This window comes from Merops nubicus, unplaced genomic scaffold, assembly GCF_000691845.1.
Source record: "Merops nubicus isolate BGI_N331 unplaced genomic scaffold, ASM69184v1 scaffold28753, whole genome shotgun sequence".
Classification (NCBI taxonomy): domain Eukaryota; kingdom Metazoa; phylum Chordata; class Aves; order Coraciiformes; family Meropidae; genus Merops; species Merops nubicus.
The window spans coordinates 1-27,430 of NW_008598694.1; the positions used below are offsets into that span (position 1 = coordinate 1).

Genomic DNA, 27,430 nt, shown 5'->3' on the forward strand with positions numbered 1-27,430 from the left:
CACGCGCATGCGCCGCGCGGCCGCGTCCCGCTCCCGCCTCCACCCCCTCAGCTCCTTCCTCCGCCCCCTCAGCTCCCGCCTCCACCCCCTCAGCTCCCGTCTCCGCCCCACCGCCCTCGGTGGTCGCCGGGTTCGGCAGTAGGGTGGGCCCCGAAGCACCTCGTCTGGACGACTTTTAGTACCCCCAGGTATGGTGACTCCACCACTTCCCTGGGCAGCCTGTCCCCGTGCTTCACCGACCTTTCGGGGAAGAACTTTTCCTACTATCCAATCTAAAACTCCCCTGGTGCAACCTGAGCCCATTTCCTATTGTCCCCTCACTTCTTACTTGGGAGACCGAGGAGACACTTGAACCAGGTCATACCTCCTTACCCATCTCTTCTTGGCCTTGTCGGTATGGGCACAACAGCCAAAACAAGGTCTATAAGTGCTGTGCCTTTTAGGCCACGGTAGCCTATGGGAAGAAAGAAAATCACACAAAGAGAAGTCGGTGCCTGGAAAGGTGCAGATGTTTTCCCAGGAAAGTGTCAGGCCACAGCAGCTCCAGGAACACAGTGGCCGAGGGTTTTAAGAGATGGTTTGCAATTGCCTGAGACCCTTCAGGGTGAGTGGGTACGTGACTCCCATGGGTGTACGCTTGGAGGGCCTGCAGACTGATCTTAAAAGATGGTGCCTCCTGCCATGCTTTGCTTATGTTGCCTTAATGTCTACCACTACATTTTGTGATGGTAATAGCAAACCTGGGGGAAAAAAAAAATCATAAAACAGTATGCACTTTTACAATGAGCTAATGTTTCCTTCAATTCATGTCATGTCTAGGTCAAATATTGGGAAAACCGAGAAACCCTTAAACTTCAACAATTTCTGTGTTGGAGTTAGGCAATTTTTTTGTTTATATGCAAGGCTGTTTGAAAAGTAAACTTTTCAAACAGGGACATAAAAAAAGAGAAAGGTACTATGTTATGTACACACAGTGAAAAGACTACAATTCTAATTTCACTGCCATTTGAAAGATTATTTTCCATAGCTCTTTTAAGGGGAAACAGATTGAACTGTTAGATTAAGCATTACTAAGAAACACAAAATTGCTTCCAAAACTGTATACAGCTATTTTAAAGGCATGCAGAAATGTCTCAAGATGAAGCAGCAAGTGAATACTTAAGTGTATTTTTAAAAATGTTTATTGAAATGCCTTCATTGCATCATGCAGGATACAAAAATCATTATTAGAAAACCTTTATAACCATACTTAGGAGTAAAATCAAGATGCATCAGGAAAAAATAATAATTATATAAACCAATACAATTTATTTTTGACCGTTTAAAAATCATTAGATTACAAGCTGTGATCTGCACAGATGATAACAATCCTCTTGCGATAACAGTCCTTTCTCTAACCATTCATGTTGAAACTGATGTTTGTTGTGCTAGAGCAACTGTATCACCTGTGTATACCACGAAATATTCAACCTGTTCATTACATATACAGGGTTTAAAAAGTATGACAAAAATATTCTGCCAGCATACTTCTATTCTGCTTTTAGTTTTTTACTTTTTCCATCAAAAGCCATTAACTTTAAAAAGAAAAAAAAGCCAATGTGCTCTCTTCTATAACACAAACCAGATAGCACCTAAGTTTTGATTACTGAAATAGGACCTCTTTAAAGTCCTAAGAGGCTTTTTTGCAGTTCAATAATTTATCATTTTGCAATATTACTCAAGGACGTGGAAGTTATTTTAAAATGGGAGACCACTGCACCGTCAGTATTTTTATGTTTTAAGAGTCTTAATCTCTGGTACGTATTTTCTCTATTTTTTTTTTTTTTTTTTTTTTTTTATTCATACACTGGTTCATGTAAACTTTTAGAACTTGCCTCTCTCTTTATTTTATTTGACAGCATTATTCTGTGCAGATACGCATTTAAAAACAAAACATAACAAAACCCTACCTCTCCAGGGCTGCAAACTTGACTCCAAAGAATTTAGATAGCTATAGATTTTGATGCTGGCTTCAAGGGGACCAATGTTTGAGAGGTTTCACAGAGGTTGGCACAGAGCAAGGTCAAAACCATGCGGTGACCTTACATAAACCAAAATTGCTGTAAGGTCTAGAATCAGCTCATTCTGTTCAACAGGGAAGATGAAAAAGAAAACAAACACTCCTCTTGAGGAACTCAATACACGTTTCCATTTCATATCCTCGTGGAAAAATGCAGCGTTAGATCTGTCTCTTTTTTGTTGAGCTTTGTAGATGCAGACTTGAAATACACTGTTGGTGTGGCTGAGTGTTTGGACACACAGAATATCGTAACAATTTAATTACATTAAAAGTCACTAAGAGTTTTGGCACTGTCTCCTTACAGAAAGTTAGGTACAACTAGCAGTATGAAAACATGACGATAAGGGAATCGTATAACTCTTTGGCTCCACTGTAATACTTAACTACTAAGGCAAGAATAGTGTGTTCCCTAGGGTTGCCTTTTTGTTATATTTTTATAAAATACTTGAATAAAAGTTTTAAAAAGTCGCCTAATCATCTATAAATGTCAAATGCTGCATATTAAAATATATGCTTATTACACCTTTTTGTTCCAATACTAGAATTTTTGCATACTGATGAGAACACACATATTTGTAATCTGTTTAGTGTGAGTTTATGAAGACATTCTCCATATGAGAATTTGTGGAAAATCATCATTGAACCAAGACGCTGTAATTAAAATTATCCATTTTGGAGCACTACGATTCTCTCAACAGCTTTACCTCTTTCTTTCCTATAACTGATCTACTAAAACAAGTAACAACCCCCCTTTTCAATGCATTGGTAACCCCTTCTCTTTCTGAGGTTTTGGGAGCACATCATAAGGAGGACATTTCAAGCATATTCACTGGCTTTTCAGAGTTCACTACGTATGGCTAACTTCACACGTGACGTTATTGCAGTCTGCCCTACTGCCCCCTTCTGTTACAACATGAAGTGGGTGTAGCCTTCAGCGCCCGTAACGATAACATCCATCCATATCCTCATGGCTTCTGGAGAAGGAGCGACCATGTAGTATATCCGGTCGTGGGTCTTCACACTGAAAGTGAGCAACGGGTTGGGACTCTAAAATAAAACAGGAAGGAGCATATAAAAAGAATGAAATCAAAGCCACTTATTGGTACCAGAAGTGAAATCCCTTACAGGGGGATTTACGATAGGGTTCAGGTGAAAGACAAAACACAGACGGCTGTACCACTGTGTCCATACGTTGCAGCACTGGAAGCAAGGATGTGTTTCAAGTGTTTGTATCCAACATAAACATTCTTTATAATCCATTTCCACTCTTACATAGTACTACAGGGCCCCAAACTGTTGTTTTGTGCCCAAATAACTAACTCACTCACTTTGTCTGGTAGTCAAAAATGCCTTGTCTTTCACAAATCCACATGCCAAGGCTGTATTCAGCTGGTTTGCAGCTCATTTAAATTATAGGTGAGAGGCAGGGGATGCCGTGAGCTGCTGGTTAATTCTCTCCCTCTGATAGACACATCCCTTGATTTGCCAAAACCACTGGTTTCATTGGTCCTGCTACGACTAAGGAATTCATTGCAGCAAATCCCACTTAGCAGGCAGGTACTTATATCTCTGCTTTCATCAGTATAAAACAACCAAACAAAACAAAACAGTGCTAGTCACTGCTCTTGCTTCATTTTTCTTTTCCTCCACTTCAGTTTTGTGTTTTTTTTTTTTTTTTTCTGTTTTCTTGTTTTTTCTGATAATGTCAGCTGTCCTTTTGGCTTTACTTGGCATACTACTAGGTGGTGGTCAGTTAAAACAGTGATAACAAAGTTTACCTTATATGCGTTCTTTAGGTGATCATAATAGACTTCTTCAATAGCTTGAAAATATATTACACCTTTTAGTTTAGTTTCATGTTTGTCTAAAATGGAAAAGAGAGAATGACTTGAGAACTGAAATGAACAGACTTCAAGAAGCAAAAGCTTAATTTGCATTTCCGTGTATGTTCAGCAGATAGGTAACTGGGTTAACACTTCTGCTTGAGAAATCCCACTGCAACCTTCAACCTGTCACTAGTTACTTGGTTTTGTTGAGGGATGCATTTCCTACTTTAATATGTTTCTTTTCTATGCGGTTTCCCAGGAAATAAAGCTTTTTCAATTTCCTCATCTATTTGTAAGTCACTCCCTTCACTGAAGTGAACATTTGGCCAGCATTAATTAACAGAAGGACCAATGTCTTTGTCTTTGAGATACATCCACCTTCCAATTCCATGAAAGCCAGCCAGACTTCACATAGCTCACAGGCTAGGACCTACAGTTTGCCTTCAAAGGAAAACTGTTATAATAAGAATATTTGAAATAAAATTTGATGGCTAAAGATCTACATTGGAACATCATTTGTGCTTGTACTTACTAGCTGGAAAAGGGAACTCCCTGTTTGCTTCAGAGCACCTGAGGTACGAATACCTGAATAGACAGTTACACCAGGAAGGCTGCTAAGAGGGGTAGGTTGTTAGCCAGTGGTACTGTGTCTCTGGTATGAATATCCCACCACAGCAAAGCTGAAATGCAGGGCAGGAGTCTTCTCACTTAAATTTGTATATCACCAGTGAAGACCCAGTTGAATTAATCTTCCTTTAAAGGCAATGGAAAAAAGCAGACACTTGCAGGGGGTCAATTCTAACCTATTTTAGATATCTTCTGATACTGCCTTTTGACCCAGCATTAGCTAGAGTTTAGGGCAAGGAGGATACAGATTGTGAACTTAACATCTTAACAGTCACCACTATAACGTTTCACAAGAAAAAGGAACACGGCAGATAAAGATCTACAGTACCTTCTGTTTTCCTGCAGTGGAAGAGAAATTGTTAAATAATCCCAGAGGGTGTTAAGTATCACACCTGCATGTGACCACTGAAGGGAAAACTTCCTGCCATACCCAATGCTTTTATTTTAAGGGAATATAATGCCTTCTGACCCCAAGATAGTATCACCTTAACACTGAACAGTCATGCAGAAGATCTTTATTTGTCCCATGAGAGACTCTGCTGTCATTCTGAGCATTCACGAGACTCAGCTTACATCCTATCAGTAGCTGCATGTGACAGGAAAAAGGAACTGCAGAGACCAAACAACATAGTGCTGGGAGTCTCCCTGCCAGCTCCCAGGGGACCAGTAGAGGTACTGAGGTATAAGATCATCATATTATAGCACACATTATACTATATTATGCTAAATGCAATACTATACAAATACTGGCTACGCAGTACAAGCAAACAGTGGTCCACTTTCCTTTCAAGCCCCACCTGGGGTCTTGGTCACAAGAGCATTTCAGGTACCCACAGGCTGCCTTCACAACAGTCTTTGCAGAGTTCCCTGTATGCTTCAGGTCAGAAAGAGCAGTGGCTTCAGTGGCTGTGCTACACTGTCAGACTTTAGGGTAAGTTCTTTGTTCAGTACACTGGCAGAACTAAGACAGTATACCAGTATATTCACTTGGAGTTCAATTACTCTGCATTTATAGCAGCAATATATATTTTGAAAGTCTACTATATATCTAAAGATCTAGACAGATCCTTCCTCATACAAACAAACAAACGTTTGTTGGCTGGAGTCCTTGAGACAATATGAAAAGTTTTCTTTGGTAACCAAAATTGCATTATGGCAACTCTACTGTACTCAAATCAGAAGCTGTTAACTATTAACAGGAACACTACTGTAATGTTACAGGGCCTGCTAACCAATAAACCAGATTTAAGAATATGACAAAAAAAAGTCACATTCTTCATAGTATTAATGCAAACTAGCAAGAAATATTCAGTAGGTATGTAATGAATTAATGTTATACATTCATATATGTTTTTAAAAGATGAACTGAGCAATGCATTACCCTACCATCAAGTTTAAGTTCCTTATGAGGAAACTTCCAAGTCAAACATGTAGATTTGCACAGCCACTGCAGAAACATATATGTTCTTAAATTACAAATTTCCAGGTTTACCTCAAGATAACAAATTAATGTAATGTTTATAATGGCTCCAGATTTTGTATAACACAACTTAGTGTAGAGAAACCTCTTTAGAGTCTTGCTTGGTGTTCATTTGAAATTCCTTAGGCTCTCAAAATATGGCAAACTCAAGAAATCTACTCCTGTACATTTCATTTCCTGTAAGACTTTCCAGCACATCAAGCAATGGGACTGCAGAAGTGTTCTATTTCATTTTCATGGCAAGTTTAAGAAATTATATTCTTGTATGATGAGTGCAAGAAATCATTCTGTCATTGGGTGAAGTATATAGTATTTACAAATACATTTTGTGCAGCCATTATTCTGTGTACTAGGAACCTGATGAACTTCCATTTTTTCCTCTTGCCTATCCACATCTCTCCTTTTCTCTGTTGTACTTATTTCTGCCTCACCTGGCGTTAGGACTGAACACTACAGGGAAGGGATCACATGATGTTCATAGTTCAGCTGAGGCTGATAGGAAAACAGAAGGACAGATGTGCCCTAGCAGTGACCCTGCAACCTACCTGCATAATAAGTAAAAGTTCTCTTGTTTCTGTCAAAAACAAACCATCGTTTTTTCCATGTTTTAATTTTTCCTCCCATTTTAATCAGAAAGCCTCGGCAGGTCTTCTCTGTGAGGGAGACGTGGTAACAGGTCTCTATGTTGTGCCCAGCTGTTTCAATGTGGCTTCTCAGGTCAAAGTCTTCCTTTCTAATGGGCAAATAGCGAGTCAAGGGACGGGCCTACAGTAAAGAAAAGAAAACCAGATTATCTTTAACAGAAGTCTTAACTTCTCCTTCACTCTTTCTGCTGCAGAGATATAACTGCAAACTGTCCATAGATTCCGAGAGTGAATGTAAGACAAATAAAGAGCTTTCACTGCAAAACTACTTTTCTTTAAAAGAAAAATCCTTAAATCTTGTAACCTTTACAAAGTGTTAGATAACTTTATAAAAGCCAGATTAGAGCATAGGAGTTTCTTGAAATCATCAGTTGGTAAGGTGGTAAAACACAGGCACAGCATGGAAAGGTTGCTTTAGAAATAACACATTAATTAAATGTAAAGGTGTGTTGCTGCTTTAGATGAAGTGTAAGAACTTCATTTACATTTTATTTCTCTGGGCTAGGTACTCTCTACACATATCTTATTAACATTTTACTGCTACATGTATTTTTTAGAGGAAAAATTAATAATGAGAGTGAACTGTAATCACTAGGTAGTTTCACAGAGATATTGCTGTGCCTGGAGGGTTTATGCACACACACACACACACATTCACAAACACCATCATCCCCTGCCCACCCCCATTTTAAACAGAGAAGACAAATCTCCCAATGCTCCTGCAGCAGTCAAGGCAGACAGAGGTTACATCAGAGTGTGATTCAGAACAGAAGCTGAATTTAGGTGCTTTGAATGACCCATGAAAGGAGCATCTCCCACTCTCTCCTCTGTCTCCAGAGATGTCAGTGACCTGGAGAATCTAATTCCCCTTGCTCCATGCCTATAGTTAGCCTGTTAAATCCCACTGCGAGTCATATATCATACAGACTTGCCCTCACTGCATTCTCAAGAACCTCTTGGAGCAATGGGAGGTGTGTTGCCAAAAGAACTCCTGGCAACCTTCTAAAAATTATACAGTCATGTGTGATACAAGCTGGCATCAGCCTTGGCAAGTGCAAAGGTGGCTGGAAAAGCTTCATCTGTTTTTTTGTTGGTTTTTTTTTTTTTTTTTTTTTCTTTTTTCCCCACATGAAATATTTGTGACAATTCACATTTCAAGATGTTTTATGTATTAAAGAAAAAATCCATCAATGGCTTATATATACAGTTAAAATACTCACAAATTTCTGATGTTCAGGCTAAAAAATTCTAAAAAAAATCACTTAGTCCTTTCTGTACATCAAGGGGAAGTCTTACACTTAAAAACATTTCATGTCACATTTCTCACCTGTGCTCTTTGTTTTTCACGTATTTTGACTTCCTTTTCAATTAATTTTTGCCTTTGGCTAGTTTCTTCTTCCAATCTTTTCTCCAGTTGCTCCCTGCGGCGCTTCTCTTCTTCCAGAGCTCGTTTTTTAGCTTCCATCTCCCGTTCCTAAATATTATAAATTTAAATTTTATATTTAAATATAAATTCCTGCACATGCAGGACTATATGTGAAACTGTAGTTGGTAATGTAATTCTAAGCTAGGACTAAATCCCTTTTGCCTTTTATGTAGGCAGAAGTATATATCCAAAGTGGACTGAGAATTAGAATTGCAAATATTATCTCTCTAGAACTGAAGGTTCTTTTTAAGCAGCTCTCCTAGCAGGTGTAGGAGCAATGCTGACCTAGCTCCTGATGGGATTTTGCCATCAGCTCACCCACTGAGACAGCAGCTATTGCATCCAGACTCAAAGATGTAGCATGAGGGTGAAACCAGGCAAAACTAAGGCAGGGAGAGGTAATTTTTTAAGTGTCTATTAGTTATAAACTACCTAGGGTCCAATGTTGCATTTAGGAGGATATTATGTAGCATGCCCATTCTTAGTTTTACTCATGAAATTATGCTTACCCTGCTCTCAAGCAGCCTAGTCTTTTCAGCATGAGCTTGTTTCAGAAGTCTCTCCATCTCTTCTATTCTTGCAACGTTTGAAGTGCTAGCACTGCACAAAAAAAAAAAAAAAAAAAAAAAAAAATTGGTATTTAAAGACATATTTTACAGTCCAACATTAGACAGTTTAAGATGTAGTTGATACTGTTCTGACCCAATTCAATGCAGTAGGCACTAACAAAAATGATGTATAAAGTATATGGTATGGTCTCTGTATGCATTCCACACACAGAGTTGTGAAAAATGGAGACCTGAGTGACTAAATGAGTGACTAAAAATGCATCTTGACAGTCCCCTGTGATCTGTCATCTTCTCCCTGATGCAGAATATGGAAGGATGTGGTTACATAGTAACCTCACGTCTCCCAGAGAGGAGAGAGGAAAGGGCAAAAAGGACACCAGAGGAGCTCTATGTGTTTGAGCATAAGGCTCTCGTCAGTTAACACGCTGGACTTGCAGAACAGTTGTACTTCATCACCAGCAGATCTCTTTGAGAAATTTCTTATCACAGGAAATTCCTTCCCTGTAGTGACCTGGGAAGGAAGCTCAGCTATTGCCCACTCTGAAAAAAAAGCATCAACAGCTTCATCACTTCAGACCTGACACTGATTTCTCTGTGGCCTTCAACATTATCACTTATATTTCCGTATTTTTATTTTCCACCTTTAAATGCACAGGTGAGATAATAGTTAAACCTGATTATGAAGGGTTACACAAATACTACATATATGCCTAAAGATCTTAAATTTTCTTGACCAGTTATCATCATTCACATTATCATAGCAAAAACAAGGACAGATTCTCTTTTTCCATTATAACCTTATGAACACTACCACCTCAGAAAGAAAGAAGATTTACCTGGAAATGTTATCTGGTGAGCATGCAGATATGCTTGTCTCCATACTGTCAGAACTGTCTAAGCTTAATGTATCAAAACCATGATCCTTGTAACTACGATCTGGGTAATGGAAACTATTCAAATATACGTTTGATTCGGATGCTGTTCTGCTGTAGAATTCAGGAGACTTCTGCCTTTGGTTTTCACAGATACGCTGATGGTTATACCCTACAGAGTACAGGGGAAACGTTTATTTTACACAGAAATTTTGGGACCCAAACATAACGTGTTAGCAGCACAAGCATTTTGAACATCACCTCAGTCTTCACTATGACCAAGGTACCACAGTGTAACTATTGATTTCACAAGTTAATCATAACTGAAATAAAACCTTTAAATACCTGGCTTATCTATGACAGGCACAAACTATGCACATTAAGATGTCTGACTTTTCAATATACATTGTTATATGTGTATTATGAAAACTTAATTTGAATGAAGTTTTTATTCTAAAATTTAAATTAGGCCCAATCTGGAAAGCAATGCAGCTAAAATTCAGCTAAAAAAAGTTCTGATAGTCATTGGTCTTGTGTACTTGTTTGGTTGATTTTACTGAGCATGGATTACTTTTTGTCTGTTTGGGGAACTTTGCCTTCTGGTAACTTCAAGTCAGGCTTTTAGTGTCAAACAAAATAATATAGGCTACTTGTCACATCATCACAGTTGCTAGTGTAGAGGTTTTGAAGAGGTTCCTGGAGTTTTGAAGCTGCAGTTCAACCTACATGACTGAAGTAGATCCCTATAGCTCAATGCAAAGTAAAAAAAGTTTTATGCAACATTGAAGTTCTTTGCATTGTTATTTTTCCACAAAATCATCCTTTCTGAAAAGCCATGCCTCTTGAACACAGTGAACTTTGTTTGGCTATGTCTCCTTTAAAAACTATTTCTTCAGAATTATTTTTATCTCATGCCCGGGTTGCTCTTTCTAAATAACATAACAGTATTTATACAGCTCACAGAGAGGTTGCTGAGCTTGCCTGATGAAGAGGAGAGCAGCATGACAGCTGTCATTTTAACTGAAGTTATTTTACAGTGCCCTTTTAAGGTTTGTTTAATCTATATGTTTACAAATACAAGTGCATTGCTCCTCTTTTCCTCCAATCTGTGCAAGAAGTGAGAATTTATTACAGTTCTGATACTCAGTCGAGTTTATAACAGTCTCTGCACATTCCTCGCCTAAAACCTGAAGTGGTTACAGAGCAGGAGATTAGGAAGGACTGTTAGACTACATGAAAATCTCCCATTTGTACAGGAAGGCAGCCACTGACATCCCACATATTTAACACAGACTCAGGTAGAAATGCAACAAAGTCCAGATAAAACTTTTTACTAGATGCCACTAAGACACTGAGGTTAGGAAAACATGCTTAAGGTGAGAATATTTTCCTGCCTTATTCTCATTCTCTGCCTGCACATACAAGGTTACTGTCTGGTATTTGTTGCCATGCTGGAGAGGGGAGAGTCCCAGTTCAGGGAGCCAACAACTGCAGCTCTGCCTTGGAAAGGCTATAATATTTTCCAAAAGGTATCTGAAAACCATGACTGCAGCTGAATAATTAAAGGATATTGTTAAGGAAATCATACTCTACAAGCATTTTCAAGGCATATAGTTTCCCCTTTCTTCCTTTCTCCCCTCTGTACCATACAAAGGTTTCTCACAGACCATTAAAGCTGGTTTCTAAGGAACTAATTGGATTTACTTGTCATTTGAAAGAACACTAAATTTCAATAAAAGTTCAGTTGCAGCAATTAGTAAAAGAGACAAAAGGGACACAAATACAACTCAGCATAGATAATAGCATCACACAACACAATTCTGTTAGTGATTCACATGTGCAGTTTGGCTTTTTTACCCATTATTACAGCAAATGCTGCTGTTGTTGCAGATAAGCAATTACCTTTCACACTTGTACCTTTGGAATGACTAATTGCCCCTGTGAAATGGTTATAAATTATTAATTACGGAAAGAAAGAAAAAATAAATTACTGAAAGAATTTCATTCAAATGCATGCTTTCCTATTGAGCCCTTTGCAAAACCTTGTCTTCTCAGAAATCTTAATTCCACACCTTATATTTCACTGAAAAATAAACCCATCTAAAAGGAACAGAGAAAGACAGTTAATTTACAAACACCCTCCTAATGGAAAGTCAACTTTCCATAAAGATAAAGAACCCATTTTTTAAATAAAACATTTATCAGTAAAATTTATGTAATCATTTAAATGTCATTAAACACTACAAGAATTATACACTCATTAGGTTGCAAAATGAAATGCATTCACAGAAAAGAAAGCATAACATGATGCTTTGCTTTTCTCCTCATGCTCTAAGCAACAGGCAGTTCAAAGCTGAGAGTCAGCTGGGTACCAGCACTGAGAAGCCTCACAACTCATCTGCCTCCATTACAACCACACTTGCACATCATGTAGACATAATCTATTGCTTAAGGAATTTTTAACTGCTCAGGTGCCTATTCATAGAACATGCATTTAAAAATATTAGACTCCTTCTAAGATCCAGCACTTCTCTGAAAGTTTCCTACAAGCCAAGATTTGCATCAGCCAAGTCTAAGATGATACAAGAGCTAAAATGTTTCTTGTTGTATTATCTCTAGTAAAACAGTAAACTTAACACCATTAAAGCCATACTGTTAGGCAAAATACTGCAAATATGCATAAAGTAATACAGTTAAAAAAAATATATTCCAAAGTTGTTATTGCAGAGTCACAAAAATACCACCACAAAATTATGTTGAGGTCAGAACTGTAAGTCAAAGCTGTTATAGAAAGTGGCACTGTCAAGTATGTTAAAAAAAACCAAACAGACCAACCAGTATTTAATTTAAAAAAAAAAAATCACATTATATTTTCTCTTATTTCTAATTTTTTTCTTTTTTTTTTATAAAGATTGTCATTAACATGTCAAGATACATTTATTTTGTATGGACACATGCCAAAGTAGGAAGCCCAAGTCTGTCTACCTTGTCATTGTCACCCACAGATCTGCAAGGATTTCTAAATTTTCTGCTCTACTTGTGTGGCTAGGATTGAAGAAGCCAAAAATTAGTCCATCACAAAGCTGTACCTCTGCAGATATTAGCATTAATCAGAAGTTTTGTTGTGACAGGTTATTTGAGAGCAGGAAAAAAAGAATTTTTGAAGTGCTATCATTATCTAACAATGATTTTAAAGTTTTCAAAATTTTGGGAACTACTTGACAGTGCTGATTCAGTTGGTACTTTTGCCAAACATGACAATGATTGATACAGCCAGGTAAAGGGATGTTTTCATACCTTTTCTGGCCTTTCCTGAGTTTGATAAGAGTGAAAAACAAAAACAAAAACAAAAACAAAGAATAAACAAAAAAAAAAGGCAAACTGCTTAGCTGCTTTGAAAAGCATATAATTGGTTTGTACATATACACCTTGCCTCTTTCCATAGAGTTTAGAAACAATACAAACTGGTGTGTCTGGTCTTACATCTGAACTCCCAGCTAACCATTTCCTCTTCCCTTCTGGAATTCATCCTGCAGTCAGTGAGGCTCAGTACACATGACAACTTGAGAACAATTTTTTCCTATTCTTCAGCTATTTTAGGTGAATAATTTTTGAAGCAGGAAGAGAAGTGAGCACGTTTATCAGTATAAACAGCATCTATACATTTGTAAAGTTCCACTGATATGGTAGAAAAACTTACTCCAAAATATTCACTTAGACTGAAAAGGGAAACCTAATCTACTCTGGAATGTTTTTCTACGAAATACAGTGTATTTATTATATAAAAAACATTTATCACAGAATGATGGAATAAAAGAATATCACCAAGGATGTCCACTAACATGACATTTGGCTTGGTTTATAATGATGTATTTAAGGATGTCTGTTGAAATTAATCTTATTTACATAGATTCACATGCTACTAATTTTAGTAGAAGCCAGTTAAGATTTCAGAATTTTACCTGACAATAGTGTTCCATTTCAGTTGTACTGTGTGGTATGTTTAAGTACTACACTATATTCAAAACATTTCCCAAATCTCACTGTCCCACAGAAATGTACTTTCCTTACTCATGGCTTTGAAGAAAATTTTGGTTTTCCACCAAACGCTGAGTGTGGGTCTAAGGTGGTAGGGGAGACCGGAAATCACACCAAGCTGAAACCAATCCCTTTGCTGCTTGTACCATGACATTCACTACAGCTGTGTCTAAAAGGCTAAACGAAAGGTGCCTGAAGACTGTTTCTCTGGCTCTTTTGTATCGTTGGATGGAAACAATCTAGGATCTGACTCTAGCCACCTGACCTGGACATCTCTGTCCTTCCTCAGTTCTGCACTGTGGTGCAGAAAGAGCCCTGCAAAAATTTCTGTGGTGTGTTATCAAAGCAAATAAGCTTTCCTCAACATAGAAACATGGGACTTCAGAGCAAGAGAAACCTGTTACAATCTTCAAGCTTCTCCAACAGCAGTATATTTAGGAAACTCCATGTTGAACACAATGGGAATAAACCTTTCACTAATAAGAGAGATAAGCCATACACAATCCTTGCCCTCCCATACCCTTTGTGTTTTGACTTGGTCTCTTCCTTTGCAAACCCTGTGACAGCTAAAGTAAAGCACCTGTCAGCAGCCTTATTTCCCCTTGGCAGAGCTGGTGTTGCAGAAAAAGGTCATTTAGCACTGTTCTCTTTCCCAGTACAAATTAAAGCTTTCCTCATAGTTTAGTATTTCCACTCAAATAGTTAGAACTTTTAAAAATTAATTGTCAAATGTAGCCAAAATATACTTACTGATTTTCATACTGAAACGTGTTTTCTGCACAACAACAGAATGAGTCTGAACATACTCTCAAGCTATTGCACATCTGCACACACGTTACATCAGAGAAGCTTGCCAAGCTGAGTATGAAACACCTTTTGTATCAGATCTGAAATACTTTAAGATAAAGTAACCACAACACAGTAGGTTTGTGGGAAGCCTGCTGCGTAACTAAAACTTAAAAACAACAAATTCACAACTGGATCAGCTCTACAAAGTGAATATTGTTAAGTCATGATCCTTTGTCAGCAGCCTCGTTCCCTCCCTGTATTGAGTCATTTTGGTGCATATGGCTGACCTTAGTCATCCTCTTTGACCTTTAACAGCTGCTAGCTCTGACAAGTCCGATAACAACAGGATGGATCCTATCTCAGCTCAGGCTTGGTCAGTGCAACTTTATGTAAGGACCTCTTGCACTTACTCTGATAGAATGATACAGATGCCAGAAAAAAAATCTGACAGATGGCACTGAGGAACGACTCCGTTTTAAGATAGGGCACTTATGAATAATGCATCTTGTTAAAGCAGAAATTAAGTGTATCAAGTCAAGCTAACATACAACAGACACAGAATCCCATAGCCTATGAGACCATATTTCAAAGATGCAACTTTCTTTTGGATTCAAAATTGCTGTATCCCTATTACAAAAATGCAGCTATCTATCCATGATAGTTCACTTCTCTCCTTCCCCATTTTGTAGCCCAAATATTTTAAAGCACTCGTAATAACACAGTTACAGAGTCCCAAAGGTACCTCCTCCTGAGGAATTTGTCCAGGCAAAAATATATGCCCGTAAAAAATAATTTCTAAGACCACAACATGAAAAGAATTATTAAAAATAAAAAAGAAAGCAACATGTAAAATATTGCCTCAAAATCACTCACAGAAATTACCCAGCTAACCCAACATTTATTTTTCAATTTACTTTTCCTGTTTATTGGATTATATTTGGTGACAATGTACTTCAAAACTACATGTGCACCTACACCATAAACTTAACATCTTATTTTGCTGATATCTGAAATTGCACTTAGAGCATTCTTTTTTTACCAAGAAGTAAACTTTTATTTTACAGCTTTGTTGATTATAGCAACATCAGTTCCAGACTTATTTCCTAAAAAAATTGAACACTGACTTCAAACACAAATTAACCAGATAAAAAGGTTTTTACCTCTGTGCATCCTTCTTGACTCTGCCTCTTTGGTCATGGTTGCCAGGCAGTGAGGAAGTACGCTGCCACAGCTGTTGCTCTGTCCTAATGGCAAATGTCCCTGCAGGAAAGTTTGTAAATATGGGCTTAAAACCACACTTCCAGACTCTTTTTTTACATCAGCAACTAATCGTAAAATAACTTGCTTTGTCATGGGTGTCAACGTCATGTCCTATCACTCAGCCATGCATATGTTAGTCATGCACAGCCTCTACTAGGCCAAAATGTTTTCAAAGCATTATCGCCACCTTCCTACTCTCTGTCGATTTACCACGTCAAAAACAAATAGTACTTTCACTTTACGCACAAACCTTCTATTTGTCATTTAGAGACTCGTTTTGTTTCTAGAATCAACTTAAACTAGCTTGAAAATCCAATCCCTGAGACAGAAACCATGCATTTACGATTACTTGACTACAGCATGGCATTTCCAGAGGTCAGAATGAAGGCTGGAAGTACGGAAGGCTTCATGTATATTCCCCTACATTAGCAAACCTGCAGTTCTTTCAAAGTCAATTCCAGATGTGAATTGGGGGGGTTACATCATGCTTACAGTGCTACCCAGCCGTACTCCTAATGTAATCTAGGTTTTTATGTGGACAGTGGAGGAGTATAACAGCATGCAGCCACCTACTTTAGATGCAACGTTCCGTCCAAGCGTAGCACTGTTGAAGTGCGGTGACACAGATGGAGTTGTTTTCTTGCGAGGCAAAGTATCACTCATGTACGTGCATTCCCTGTGCTGCTTCTTTCTCTCTTCCAGATTTCTGAAATGCTTCAAATGTGATTCGTTACAGTTTTGACAAAGTGAATTGACCTACTTGCTAAGTTACACTGTATATGGAATATACTGAAGGCAACAGTCTGGGAACTTCCCTGAAAGAATGAAATGTAAAATATAGAGTACCCTCCTGCTTCACAGTGCTTTCCAGAATTTCCACAATTATCACTTCAAAAGGCTGACTAAGAAAATACATTAAATTCATATGCACATCTTGTGCACATGCTCCTGTATCTATTTTTTTAAAAAAATATAAGTCCAATGTACCAGTGGAATCCAATAACAAAGTAAAACATTTATTTACAAGTTATTCTAATGAATTGATGGTTTAAAACCAATATAGCTTAGGAGAGGCATTGCTCAAATGTATATGAAAAATTAACTGAGGGTTTCAAATGTAGCCACTTGTACTTAATTGCTTAATTAACAGTTAAAATGGCCCCTACATATTAGTATTTGCCTCTAGATTGTTTATACAGGGGGAATTTTTGTTCAGTCACATTATATAATGCATTGTGTTGATTTTTAAATGAGCAGTGCCTTTAAAGTGCAACACCCTGAAAGTATGATCAGCTTGACTCGAATAACTTCATATGACTCTAAAAACTTCACACATAAACCAACTTCATGGCCACCATAGCAAAACCAAACAAACTAATCCCAAGTTATCAGCTTTAAATCTGTTACCTGTTGTTGCCTGCGGTGTTTCTTAGCTGGCAGAGGTGGAGGTGTATCAGATAAAGGAATAGGATCTACATGAGTAGCCATGACCTCAGGCCAATGGACTGATGGAAGTTGAGCAATAGAGCGAGGAGAAAGAGAGTGAGGAAACACAAATCCAGAACAGAGAGGTGATCTTAGCTTTATAGAAAAAAGAGAAATTACACACAGAGTTTTCTTTTTGGAATTGCTTACAAGATACGGCACATACAAGCTTTAGTTTTAGCACAGTGTTTGTTGGAGCGTTTAGCGGGAAAGGAGACATGTTGTATTGCAGTTCTCAAGGTATATTGAGCTGCAAGAGCAGCACAGAAATACCAAATTCTAAACTAGTTGCTCCTTAATTGCAACACAAAGTCAGGTGGGTTTACACTCATAAGATCATTCCATTGCTTTAAAAGGGCATTTATTCAAAATTTGCTATGGTTATTACAAGGGCAAAAACACCACAAAGAAAGAGAAAAAGAGAGAGTAAGCTAGAAGGCACAGGCTGGACAGACTCTCTGGAATAGCTAAGTAGAAGCTACCCACAAATATTCAAGATATACTTCTACAACCTCACAGGGAAGAAAAAAAACACAAGCAGCTACAAAACGAACACCTAAGCACCACTGATCAAGTAATCGTTAAGCACGTCCACAGACCATTTACAAAAGGTGCATTAAATTATAGTACTGAACAGGCAAGGATTGTCACTTATTGCTGCTTGGGTCATAAGCATTCAGGTCTTTTGTCCTTCAAAGTCCCATCTACATCATCAAGACACTTTACAACTGGAGCAGTCCTTCGGCTTTACTATTAAACTGTTGTCTGAATTGGTAACTGGCAGATGAGAGTTTGCTTTAGGGTCAATTTGTTACATGCTGAATTACAAAAAAATACAATAAAAAAAATTAAAAAAAAAAAAAAAAAGAAAAGAAAAAGGCAGCCATAAAAGAACAATGCAAACAAAGGGAAATGTCTCTCAAACAAACCTCTTTGTTTTGTGGCTGGCTCGTCAGCACAGCCGTGGAAGGCTCAGTGGCAACTGCTTCAGCATCTGTGGGGGGCTGAGTGGAAGGGGATATATTCGTGGAATTGCCATACAGCTCACTAATTTCACTTACACTGATATAGCCCTAAAAGGAGGAATTCATAAGTTAAAAGGAGCAAAAGCCAAAGGACGTGCAAGAGTATTAATGTATCCAGTACGATGAAAGTTAGTTTAGAGTGATACAGCCAAATATTTGTTATCATTAAAATACTTCATCATAAATAAAATTATCATCAAGCTTTTCAGATGTTGAATACTGGATTCTGAAAATCGTTCTTCATTTAATTCCCAAAACATTTGTGCAATCAAAAAGCAAATGTACATTAAGTGACCCAAAGACTGTACTATACTGTAAATGCCCTTCAGAAATTATGTAGCTGTTTCTCAGGAGAGCAAATTGGGAGGGAGAAGGAAAACCAAATCTTATTCACCCATTCTTTTCTTGTTGTTGTTTTTGTTGTCCATTTTAAATAAAATAATTTACCCTGATTTGTGTCTTGCCTTGCTAGTCTGACCAAATTACTAACAGAACTGGGAAGAACTTACATAAAGACAAGCCACTGCTGCTCTATAAATTATGTGGACACAACACCTTCCATTTGTATTGTTTGGAAGTTGCTTCTCACTTCTAGGTGATACCAGGAGACTCACAACTCACATAAGATGCTGTTAGTGTTAGCCTTTATAATTTGCCTGTTTGGTTTTTTTGTTGTTGTTGTTTTTTTTGTTTTTTTTTAAAAAAAAAAGTCATATAGGAGATGCTGGACTGAGGAAAGGCACAGACATGTGAGTGTTCTTCTGCCTGCAGAGAAGACTTATGCAGGCAGATTTGAGATATAATGGCAGAATATAATTATTGCATATGTTTTGGTATTAACTGGACAAATGTTATTAAAAAAATAAAATATGGATTCTAATCCATGGTGTATAGGATGCCACACTGTAAAAAGTCAAATGTCCAAACTTCTTATCCATAGAAAAGAAAGCTACGCAAAAGGAAGAAAAAAGCACCGTTGAAGAAATGTTATAAAAATGAGACAGAAATATGCTTATTTTTTAAATCAAGATGGTAAGCCACTTTTAAATTGAGAAGGTGTTGAAGGGACTATGTTTCTATTACCATATCAGCACACTGACATGCCAGTATGTATACTGCAGCAACTCAGTAAGAGAAGCCACAGACTACCACAGTATTTCTTCTTCTTAAAAATGCATATATGTAGCAATTATCATAGAAGGCAAGTTTAAAAAAATACCGAAATACCAACCCTACTATTTATTAGCATAATTTTTAATGGTATTTTCAGTTATTTCATGCAAATACACAATTCTGGAAAATTAAATATCATGCTGTGAACACAGCACTCCAAAATCTTAGCTCTGATATTGTTTGATGAACTCATAAATGAGAAGGAGTAGAAGGAGTCTAGGTAAGATACCAAAGTTTACCTCTCAAAATATGTGGCCATATTACAGTAAAATACTCCAAAGTGAATAAACGTAAAACTTGCTTAACCACCTTGTAGTAACAGAGTATCAGTAACCAAAATGTGGTAAATCAATGAATGCAATATTGTGTTCATTTTTATAGAGAAAAAAAGCACTTTCACCACTGTATGAAAAACATTCAATTCAGACTCAAAACACCAGTAGGGATTCACCATGGGGTTAAAAAAAGCAAAGCACATGAGCTAATGCACTGTGCTGTGCATTAGCTCAGGCCCCTATTACATCGATTAAATAAATGACTTCAAGTCAGATTAGGCATCCAAGCAATTTTGTCAGCGCTGAACTTTTAAAGGCCATTGATTTTCCTCACTGAAGTACTGGGACTAAGCATCCTGCCTCTTTCCGTGGGGTCGTGTTAGTCTTTACTGCTGTGCATGCAGGGGGTAAGCTTCACGATGGAGGGAAGAGAGTCACAAACGTGTGCTTTAGTGAGGAGGGGCTGGGAAATGTTCCACTTCAGACTTGGCTGACAGGTGAGCAGCCACATGGTGAAATTAACTTCTGTGTGCAGGCAGTCTGCTTCAGCCTGTGTTCCATTTGGTCGCTGGTTTTTAAAAGGTACCAGAACAAACAGAGAAAAATTAAGGTGAACTGAGACAAACATAACATCTGGTGAGGAAAGCTCTGTCTTTTATAGGACAGATTCTGTGGGGACACTGAGCATGAAACAGATAACCCATGTTGTTCCTTCTCTCATTTGCTTTAGAGTAAGTCCTGACTGACTTCACTGCTGTGAACAGAATGACACCACTGTATCCATTTTAATAAAAAGAGTGTCAGGCTCACTTAATGTAGTTGCATTTTGGAATATCTATGATTAAACAAAAATTTATGTGGATAGGAAGATAAAAATCAGAGATAGCACCCATTCTCTAGAGAGAGAATGAACAGATTAATCTCAAAACAAAAAAAAATATGAAGCTCAGACATGCCAGATGTCCTAGTGGGAGGTCAGATGTCCAGGTCAGAGCACAACCTAGGACACTGAAAGTCTAAAAGCATCTGCAACATGGCTTGCAGTGAGGAAGGGTGCTCAACCCCACTGGTATGTGCTGGAGGCCACCTGGGTTCACTAGGAACTTGGAGGCCAAATAAGCAAGATCACATTTCCCAGGTGCTGAAAGGACACCTGGTTGCTTTAGACTTCAAGGACCCAACTTCCCACAGTGACACCTACATCATTAGATGCAGCAGACCTTGTTCAAGGCTTCGGTAAAAGCAGATCTGGCAGGTCCAGTTTGACCTCTTAAGCAGAAGTGAATGAAGCATCCGTAGATACCTGGCAGTCTATTTCAAACACTAGGTTTTCCACTTCTCCATTTATAACTTCATGTTTAACTGCAATTTGCAGATTCATCAAGTCAAGTAAAGAAGATAAATGTGGGGAGTTAATACTAATATCACACATGCTGACTGAACCTTTGCAATGGGCTGTGGCTTACCTCACACTGACCTTGCTCACAGACCTGGAGGCTTAAAGTGGTACCCTCATAGCTATGGAGTCTTGGCAGCTGCAGGGAAGCTCTGGGTCTCATCATGCATTACCCAAGCTAACTCATTTTCTTTTTTCAGCAAAAAATATTTGACACCTTTAACTATTCAAAATGGTTAAATAACTCAGTAGGTATCTTACAAGCGCAATAGGTTGAATTCTTCAATGCTTTTTAGAAGGATCAAAATGTAGTCTTCTCATGCTCTACTGCAAAGCCTTAGAATAAAAGGAGTGGAGGCAATGATAAAATCTACAGTGCAAAAATAAGACTGAACTGTATTCATACTTGAACAGAGTTATTCCTGGATCTCATTCTTCTTCCTTCAATGAGATTTAATTGTCTATTTTGGGAAAATTAGGCACACACACACATATAAACCAAATCATTTTTCCAAAGCAAGAGATTAAGGTAATACCAGTCACATCTGGAAAATGTCAAGAGAAGCTATTTTTGCTCACCCATGCATTTGAACTTCCATTAATAGTTCTACAAATTCATTTCATTACATTTTAAAAATATAAAAAATAAATTGTATGAGTAGGACTTCACTAACTACTAACCTGCTTTTTGTATGAAGTGTTATTAAAAGTTATTTATGGTAAAGTCAAAAGCAGTGAATCTCTTTACCTCTTTTAGACTATTGGGACTGACAGGAAATCCCTTTCCTCCAGAAAGCGTGGAATATTTTTTTTCCAGATTACAGAGATTCTCTTTTTCCTGTTAAAAGCAGATACATTATGTTAAATACCAACACCCATGAAGTGAAAATATATACAAGCCATTTTCTTAATTGTGTAAAGAAACACACTAGGATAGAAGGTTAGAAAATGCACAGCAGAGCTTCTTCATTTATTTCAGAAAATTGAACCAAAAATGGAGGTACAGAATGAAAAGCTACTGAAAGACTTTATTTAATAACCACAGCCAAAATAAAGAGCTCTTCTTTCATCATTTTGAAAATGCTAAATCTTCTTAATGAACTAAATATTCCTCTTATGATTGAAAGCAAGACATAAAATGGATGCGAAGAGTTCACGCTAGCTTCTTATTAATCAGATGTTAGCTGGTATTAACTAGCTCATCTCATGGCCTAATATGGGATATTACAAGCCAAAAATCAGTGCACAGTTCCAGCAGCCACACAGGGAACAAAGCATTAGCACCTGGCTGGGTGCCTCTGGTTGAGTCCCCTGGAAGGGGGGCCGCTCTAAAACCCTTCTGATTATCAAATGCCACTAGCGCTTTCTCTTAAGAGATCTGTGGACTAATTACATAAGCTTTCCTTTTTTTAAAGGTTAATGGATACAATGTCTATCACATCATTACCTACTTGCTAGCTTCTGCACAGGTGAGGCTTTTCTTGTGCTCTGCGCCCTTTCATCCTATGAGATGCTCTTTTATTACATACTAAAAATATTTGAAAGACAATAAATACTTACCCTTTGTAGCATCATTATTAAGTTGTTTTTCTCTTTTACAAAATGATCTTGTTCTCTTTGTGCTTGTTGGACAATATGATTGGCTTGTTTTTTGAGAGCAGAAATCTTTTCCTAACAGAAGAAGAAAATTATCCCAATTTACATGTTTTATTTTCATAGCACACGACAACCTGCTGCGAGCTATTCATGAGAGTTAATGCATTCATAAGCAAAGCAGTAGGAAAATGTGTTTTTACAAGACACCTCACTGCTCTGAAGGAGGTAATTAAATAAGATTTAGACAGTAGAGACAATTTATTAAAGACACAAAAGAAAAGAAAAATTGTACATATTCTTTGATAATATGGTGACTGTCATCCCTATACTGAAAAGAACTGGTTTAGAGATGCAACTTCTGATCTCTGAAAACCTGGCACTTAATTGGCTTAGATAAGACCTTTACAACTGATTTTAAAAGTTACAGTATTTTCTTAATTTGGTCTTTATGTCACCAAAATCATTGAACATCAACATCAATCTTGATCATAGAATAACTGTAGTTTTGTCTAGAGTGTACAAATTTCCTTTCTTAAAGATTAAAAACCAACACTTTGGTACTTTCTATAGCAAATTAGAGAGTTTCATTTTCATATGCAAATATACAAACAGGGAATGGAATTTCATTGATTGATTTGCTTTTGGAGAAGTGCATGATTTGAACTGTGTGGGATGGTACTGGGCCATCATCTTTGTTCTGCTTCAGAAACTTTTTCAAAGAGGAAAATTTTGCATTATTTCTTACAGATAGGCAGATTGTAGATTCATCTCCTTTATCCTCAACCACAAAGAACAAACAAATCCAGCATTAGTGCTTTTACCTTCCTACTGACAATGCTGCGTTGATATTCAGCTACTTCACGCAGGAGCTGCTGTGTCAGATTTTCTTTCTCTTCATCTAGCCTGCTTTCATGTTCAAGCTGCTGAAATTCCAGATCCTCAAAGTGTTTGCTTTCTATGTCCAAAAGATCAGCATCCTTGGGTATAAATAATAATAACAAAAAAAGTAAAACAAAAGTAATCTCACGCACAAAAATCAGTCTAAAACGGTATTTATGTATCTCATACAACATATTAAAACAGGAGCTGAGTGCTTTTAATGACCTGTCACATTCAGAGAGCAAATAGAACTAATCATTATTTTGATGTTGCTATCTCTATCGCTCCTACTGTCCCCTCCCATGCTGAGAAAGGTGAAGCACCTGCATGGTGAGGGAGCCATTCTGCAGAATCCAGAGCAAGCTGGAGCCTCCTAAGCACCAAGTGCACCCTGGCTGGACAGATGACTCTGCTGTAGCCTAGCTGTGACACCACCGAAGCCTCAGCTCATTTGGTGAGGTTGTCACATGCCAAACTGGGAGAGCATCTGCTTACCAACCAAAAAAGGAGAGAAAGTATCATCTCAGCAACCCTGGAGAACTTCACACTAAATTAACTGGTTATGGGACTGCACACTATAAGAAGGAGTCTGAACTGAAGTTAGAATTTCTTCAGGTCTAGCCCAAGTACCAGCACTGTTTTTATTAACAGACATACAGTCAGATAAAACAAAAGATATGTGGATCCAGTCATCAGCTCAGCAGTGATGTCCAATCGTGCAAGCTGCTCAGTCAGAGGCTGGCTGTGGACCACTGAATTGAGGCTGACAATTGCTCCCTGTGCAAACACAATTCTACCCTAGCCAGCAGGTGTGTGCATCACTTCAGAAAAGTTATTCGCCTGCACTTATGCATTCTCTGGACCAATGCCAGGTTTTGACAGGAAAAAGACCCCGCAGAAAAGACCCAAGAAACAAAATCACACCTGCCTTCTGCTGAGGGATGAGGAGATAAAACTTACGATGCTTTTCAGCACAAGAGCTGAATGCTAATCTTTCTTCCAAAACATCTGTGTATTCATAACATAATTACAAGCTCCAGAGTTCTGAAGGAAAGTGTTTTTAATAATCACACTATTATGGAATGCTAAGGCTCTCTAAACCAGGCATGTTGTATATTACTTGTTACACAAGAAAACCTACATCCTGTAAGCAATTTATCTTTTTGGAGAAATGCAAACTTACTATTTTTCTTATTTTGAACTAAGGCAAAGGTTAGTGACTGAGATAAGCCTATTGGAAGCTAGTTGTGAGTGCCTTTACAGAGACCTATGTACCAAGGAAAGACATGGGATGCAGAAACTGAAAAATCCAAGTTACTATTTGAATACCAACTTCTTCCTATTGTTCTTCAGAGATGTTCCTTTCACTTGTAGCAGGATAGTAAAGAGACCAAAAGCAAAGGCTTGGGCTAAAAGTTACAAGAAAGCAGTTACCTATAACATAGAAATGCTTCCTTCAAAGCAGTCAGCCACCTTCAGCATTCAAAACAAACAGAAGGACTTTGCCTGGGCCATGACAGTCAATAAATTCAGCCTATTTCATACCACATTAATTGCTACTGAGGCAGAAGAACAGACTTCAGAGAAGGCAACAATAGCAGAAAGGCAACTGGTAGCCAGCTGAGCTCACAAAATGCTATATTTTGTGACATGTGCTATGGAACAAAAATTTCACCACGTTTTCTACTGCTATGTCCACCAGGAAAAAATAAATGTATCTAATTTGAAACCAAGTCCATTTTCAAATTAAAAACCCTCCAAAGGGTAAGTGGCAATAGCTTGGCTCTAGCAGTGGTTCCAAGCGTGTTGCAGTGAGATCACCAGCCAGGCAGTCCCCTGGGAACAGAGACCCTGGGCAGCCTGTGGGAGCAGGGCACGGTAGCTAGGGCACAAGATGTGGCTCCGAGATGTGCCCACAGAGTCCTCAGCATAACCTTTACAAGGGTCCTACTCAGCAGCATAGGATTTGTAGGAGGATAGTCCTTGCTGTAGGTAATGGCTTCCTGAACCAAGTAGTAAGTGTACTGCCTCCATTTTATTAAAAACAATTGAAGTTAAACTATTGTAACTTATAATCCATTAAAAAAACAACTGGCAATGTTTCCATATTGGATTTCCAAACCACAAATTTCTCCTGCATCTCTATTACTTCAGTAATGTCACTAGAGAAAATTCATTGGGAAAGAACCTGGCCCTTACTGCAGGATGTGGTGGGAGCTCCATGGGCTGTAAAAACGAGGAGAATTTTATCTGAAGAGTAAGGTATATTCCTAGCAATGGACAGGATCTTTTTAGATCTCTGCAGGAACCCAGCATCTCATCTCATTCTCCATTTATCTCTACAAACCCTAGCACATGAGAACAAACAATCTTTAGTGCTTTCATACTAACAGTGAAGGATGAAGCATACTAATTATCTCTAAATAAGCCATCAGGAACATCAATGCTTTCCCTCTGTGCCTTCTGCAAGCCCTAAGGTTTCACCCATCTCTGACAAAGCATCTTTCTTGTGCAGCAGGGTGAGAGTATATTCACTACAGGCACCGGGAAGCATACAGACTGTGCCAGCTGCCCACTGCTAACCCCAACCCAAACTCTAGACCCACCTTGCAGCCAGCTGTTACCATGAAATTGGCTGCCCACTCCCCTGGGTGCAAATTATGAAGTTACTGAAATCCCAGAGGCAAAGCAAAAATGGAAAAATCACCTTCACACCTTCTGTGGTGGCAGTAAAGTAGTACAACATAACCTGCTGCAGACTTGGATATTTAGTCCTGTATTGGGCTCATTTGGGGGGAAAAAGATATTTCCTCTGTTTTAGGTAGTAATTTCCTAACTGCTGCCAAACTTGATATCTGTTTGATGCTACTGTGCACTAATTTAGTGGCAACTTCTACAGCTTCACCATAGCAGCCACAGCTAACTTCTGCTACAATTGTCCTGGAATAATATGCAATAAGCCTAACTGGACATTTAACCACACCCCCACATTTCATGCTTAGTCCCACTTTCAAATCCAAAACCATTTTGTTATTAAGCCAACTTGGAAGGAATGAAATAATTTTTTCAAATGAACCAAACAGATTTCAAGAAACAACTTAGCGGTCAATGGTGACAAAGGATTTACTACTATCCCACAGCAACAAGATTGCAGTGTCTTATGAATTAATAATACCTTCAAGCATGTGACTGCATAGGAAAGGCTTCATTGTCTTTAATATCTATGAGATATTACATAATACTGGCTCTTTTTCCTTTACAGGTAACTTACAAAAATCTTTAAGTGTCTCAAAACCAGCAAACTTCTCAGTTATTACAGAAGAATTTAAGATTGCTATTTCCAAAGCTAGACTTTTTTTCTTTTTGAAAAAAAAAAACAAAATAGAATTCTGCAAATAACCCAAGATCTAAAGAGTTATTCCTATAAAGTAGAAAAGCCTTTTTTTTTTTGGTCACTGCTATTAAAGCCTTTATTCCTGATATAAAAACTCAAGTCAGAATTACTTTTTTTAATCAACTTTGACTTTCAGTTGGCTTCTTGAGCTTGCTGTACTGATGCTTTGAAAATTATTCCCTGCTCTCCTCAAGGTAACTGCATGTGGTGTAGAACCTGCTTAACATTAATGAATACTAAAATCTTTCCACAGAAAAAAACTGTACTTTCACAGACAATATTGTAGCTTTTTCAGTTACAAATAATACAAAATAAAATCAAGTTGAAATTAGACTTTATGCAAAGGTTATTATAGTATGTAATGTTAAAATGTATGAAATGCTGCTAAAATGGCTGATCCCACTGGCTAAAGTTCAACCCCTGTCTTCGCTCGCACAGGTAAAGAGCTGATGCTCCACCATCCATCTAAAGTTCCAGCAGCTTCCACACCACCCAGCAGGCCTAAGGTGCTAATCTCAGGCAAGTAGCCCAAAGCTTTAAAAGCATTCAACACAAAATGATTTCTAATCCACCCATTTGCACTCCACTCATTTCCACATTATCTCTTACAAGCATTC

The 27,430-nt window shown here is 38.0% G+C and overlaps 1 protein-coding gene across 1 annotated transcript in view; it reads right to left on the reverse strand.

The window, feature by feature from the left end:
* Positions 1–2,965: 2,965 nt before the first annotated feature.
* The window catches only part of PHLDB2 (pleckstrin homology-like domain, family B, member 2), a 51,887-nt gene continuing 27,422 nt past the window's right edge, over positions 2,966–27,430 (reverse strand). Inside the window, exons 7-18 of the mRNA XM_008937148.1 lie at positions 23,362–23,517; positions 22,505–22,615; positions 21,693–21,782; positions 18,005–18,148; positions 16,164–16,304; positions 15,491–15,590; positions 9,468–9,675; positions 8,572–8,662; positions 7,964–8,110; positions 6,538–6,757; positions 3,838–3,923; positions 2,966–3,106 (exon numbers count right to left, since the gene is read on the reverse strand). Of these exons, the coding sequence (XP_008935396.1) occupies positions 2,966–3,106; positions 3,838–3,923; positions 6,538–6,757; positions 7,964–8,110; positions 8,572–8,662; positions 9,468–9,675; positions 15,491–15,590; positions 16,164–16,304; positions 18,005–18,148; positions 21,693–21,782; positions 22,505–22,615; positions 23,362–23,517 (1,635 nt within the window). The remainder of the gene's footprint in view (positions 3,107–3,837; positions 3,924–6,537; positions 6,758–7,963; positions 8,111–8,571; positions 8,663–9,467; positions 9,676–15,490; positions 15,591–16,163; positions 16,305–18,004; positions 18,149–21,692; positions 21,783–22,504; positions 22,616–23,361; positions 23,518–27,430) is intronic.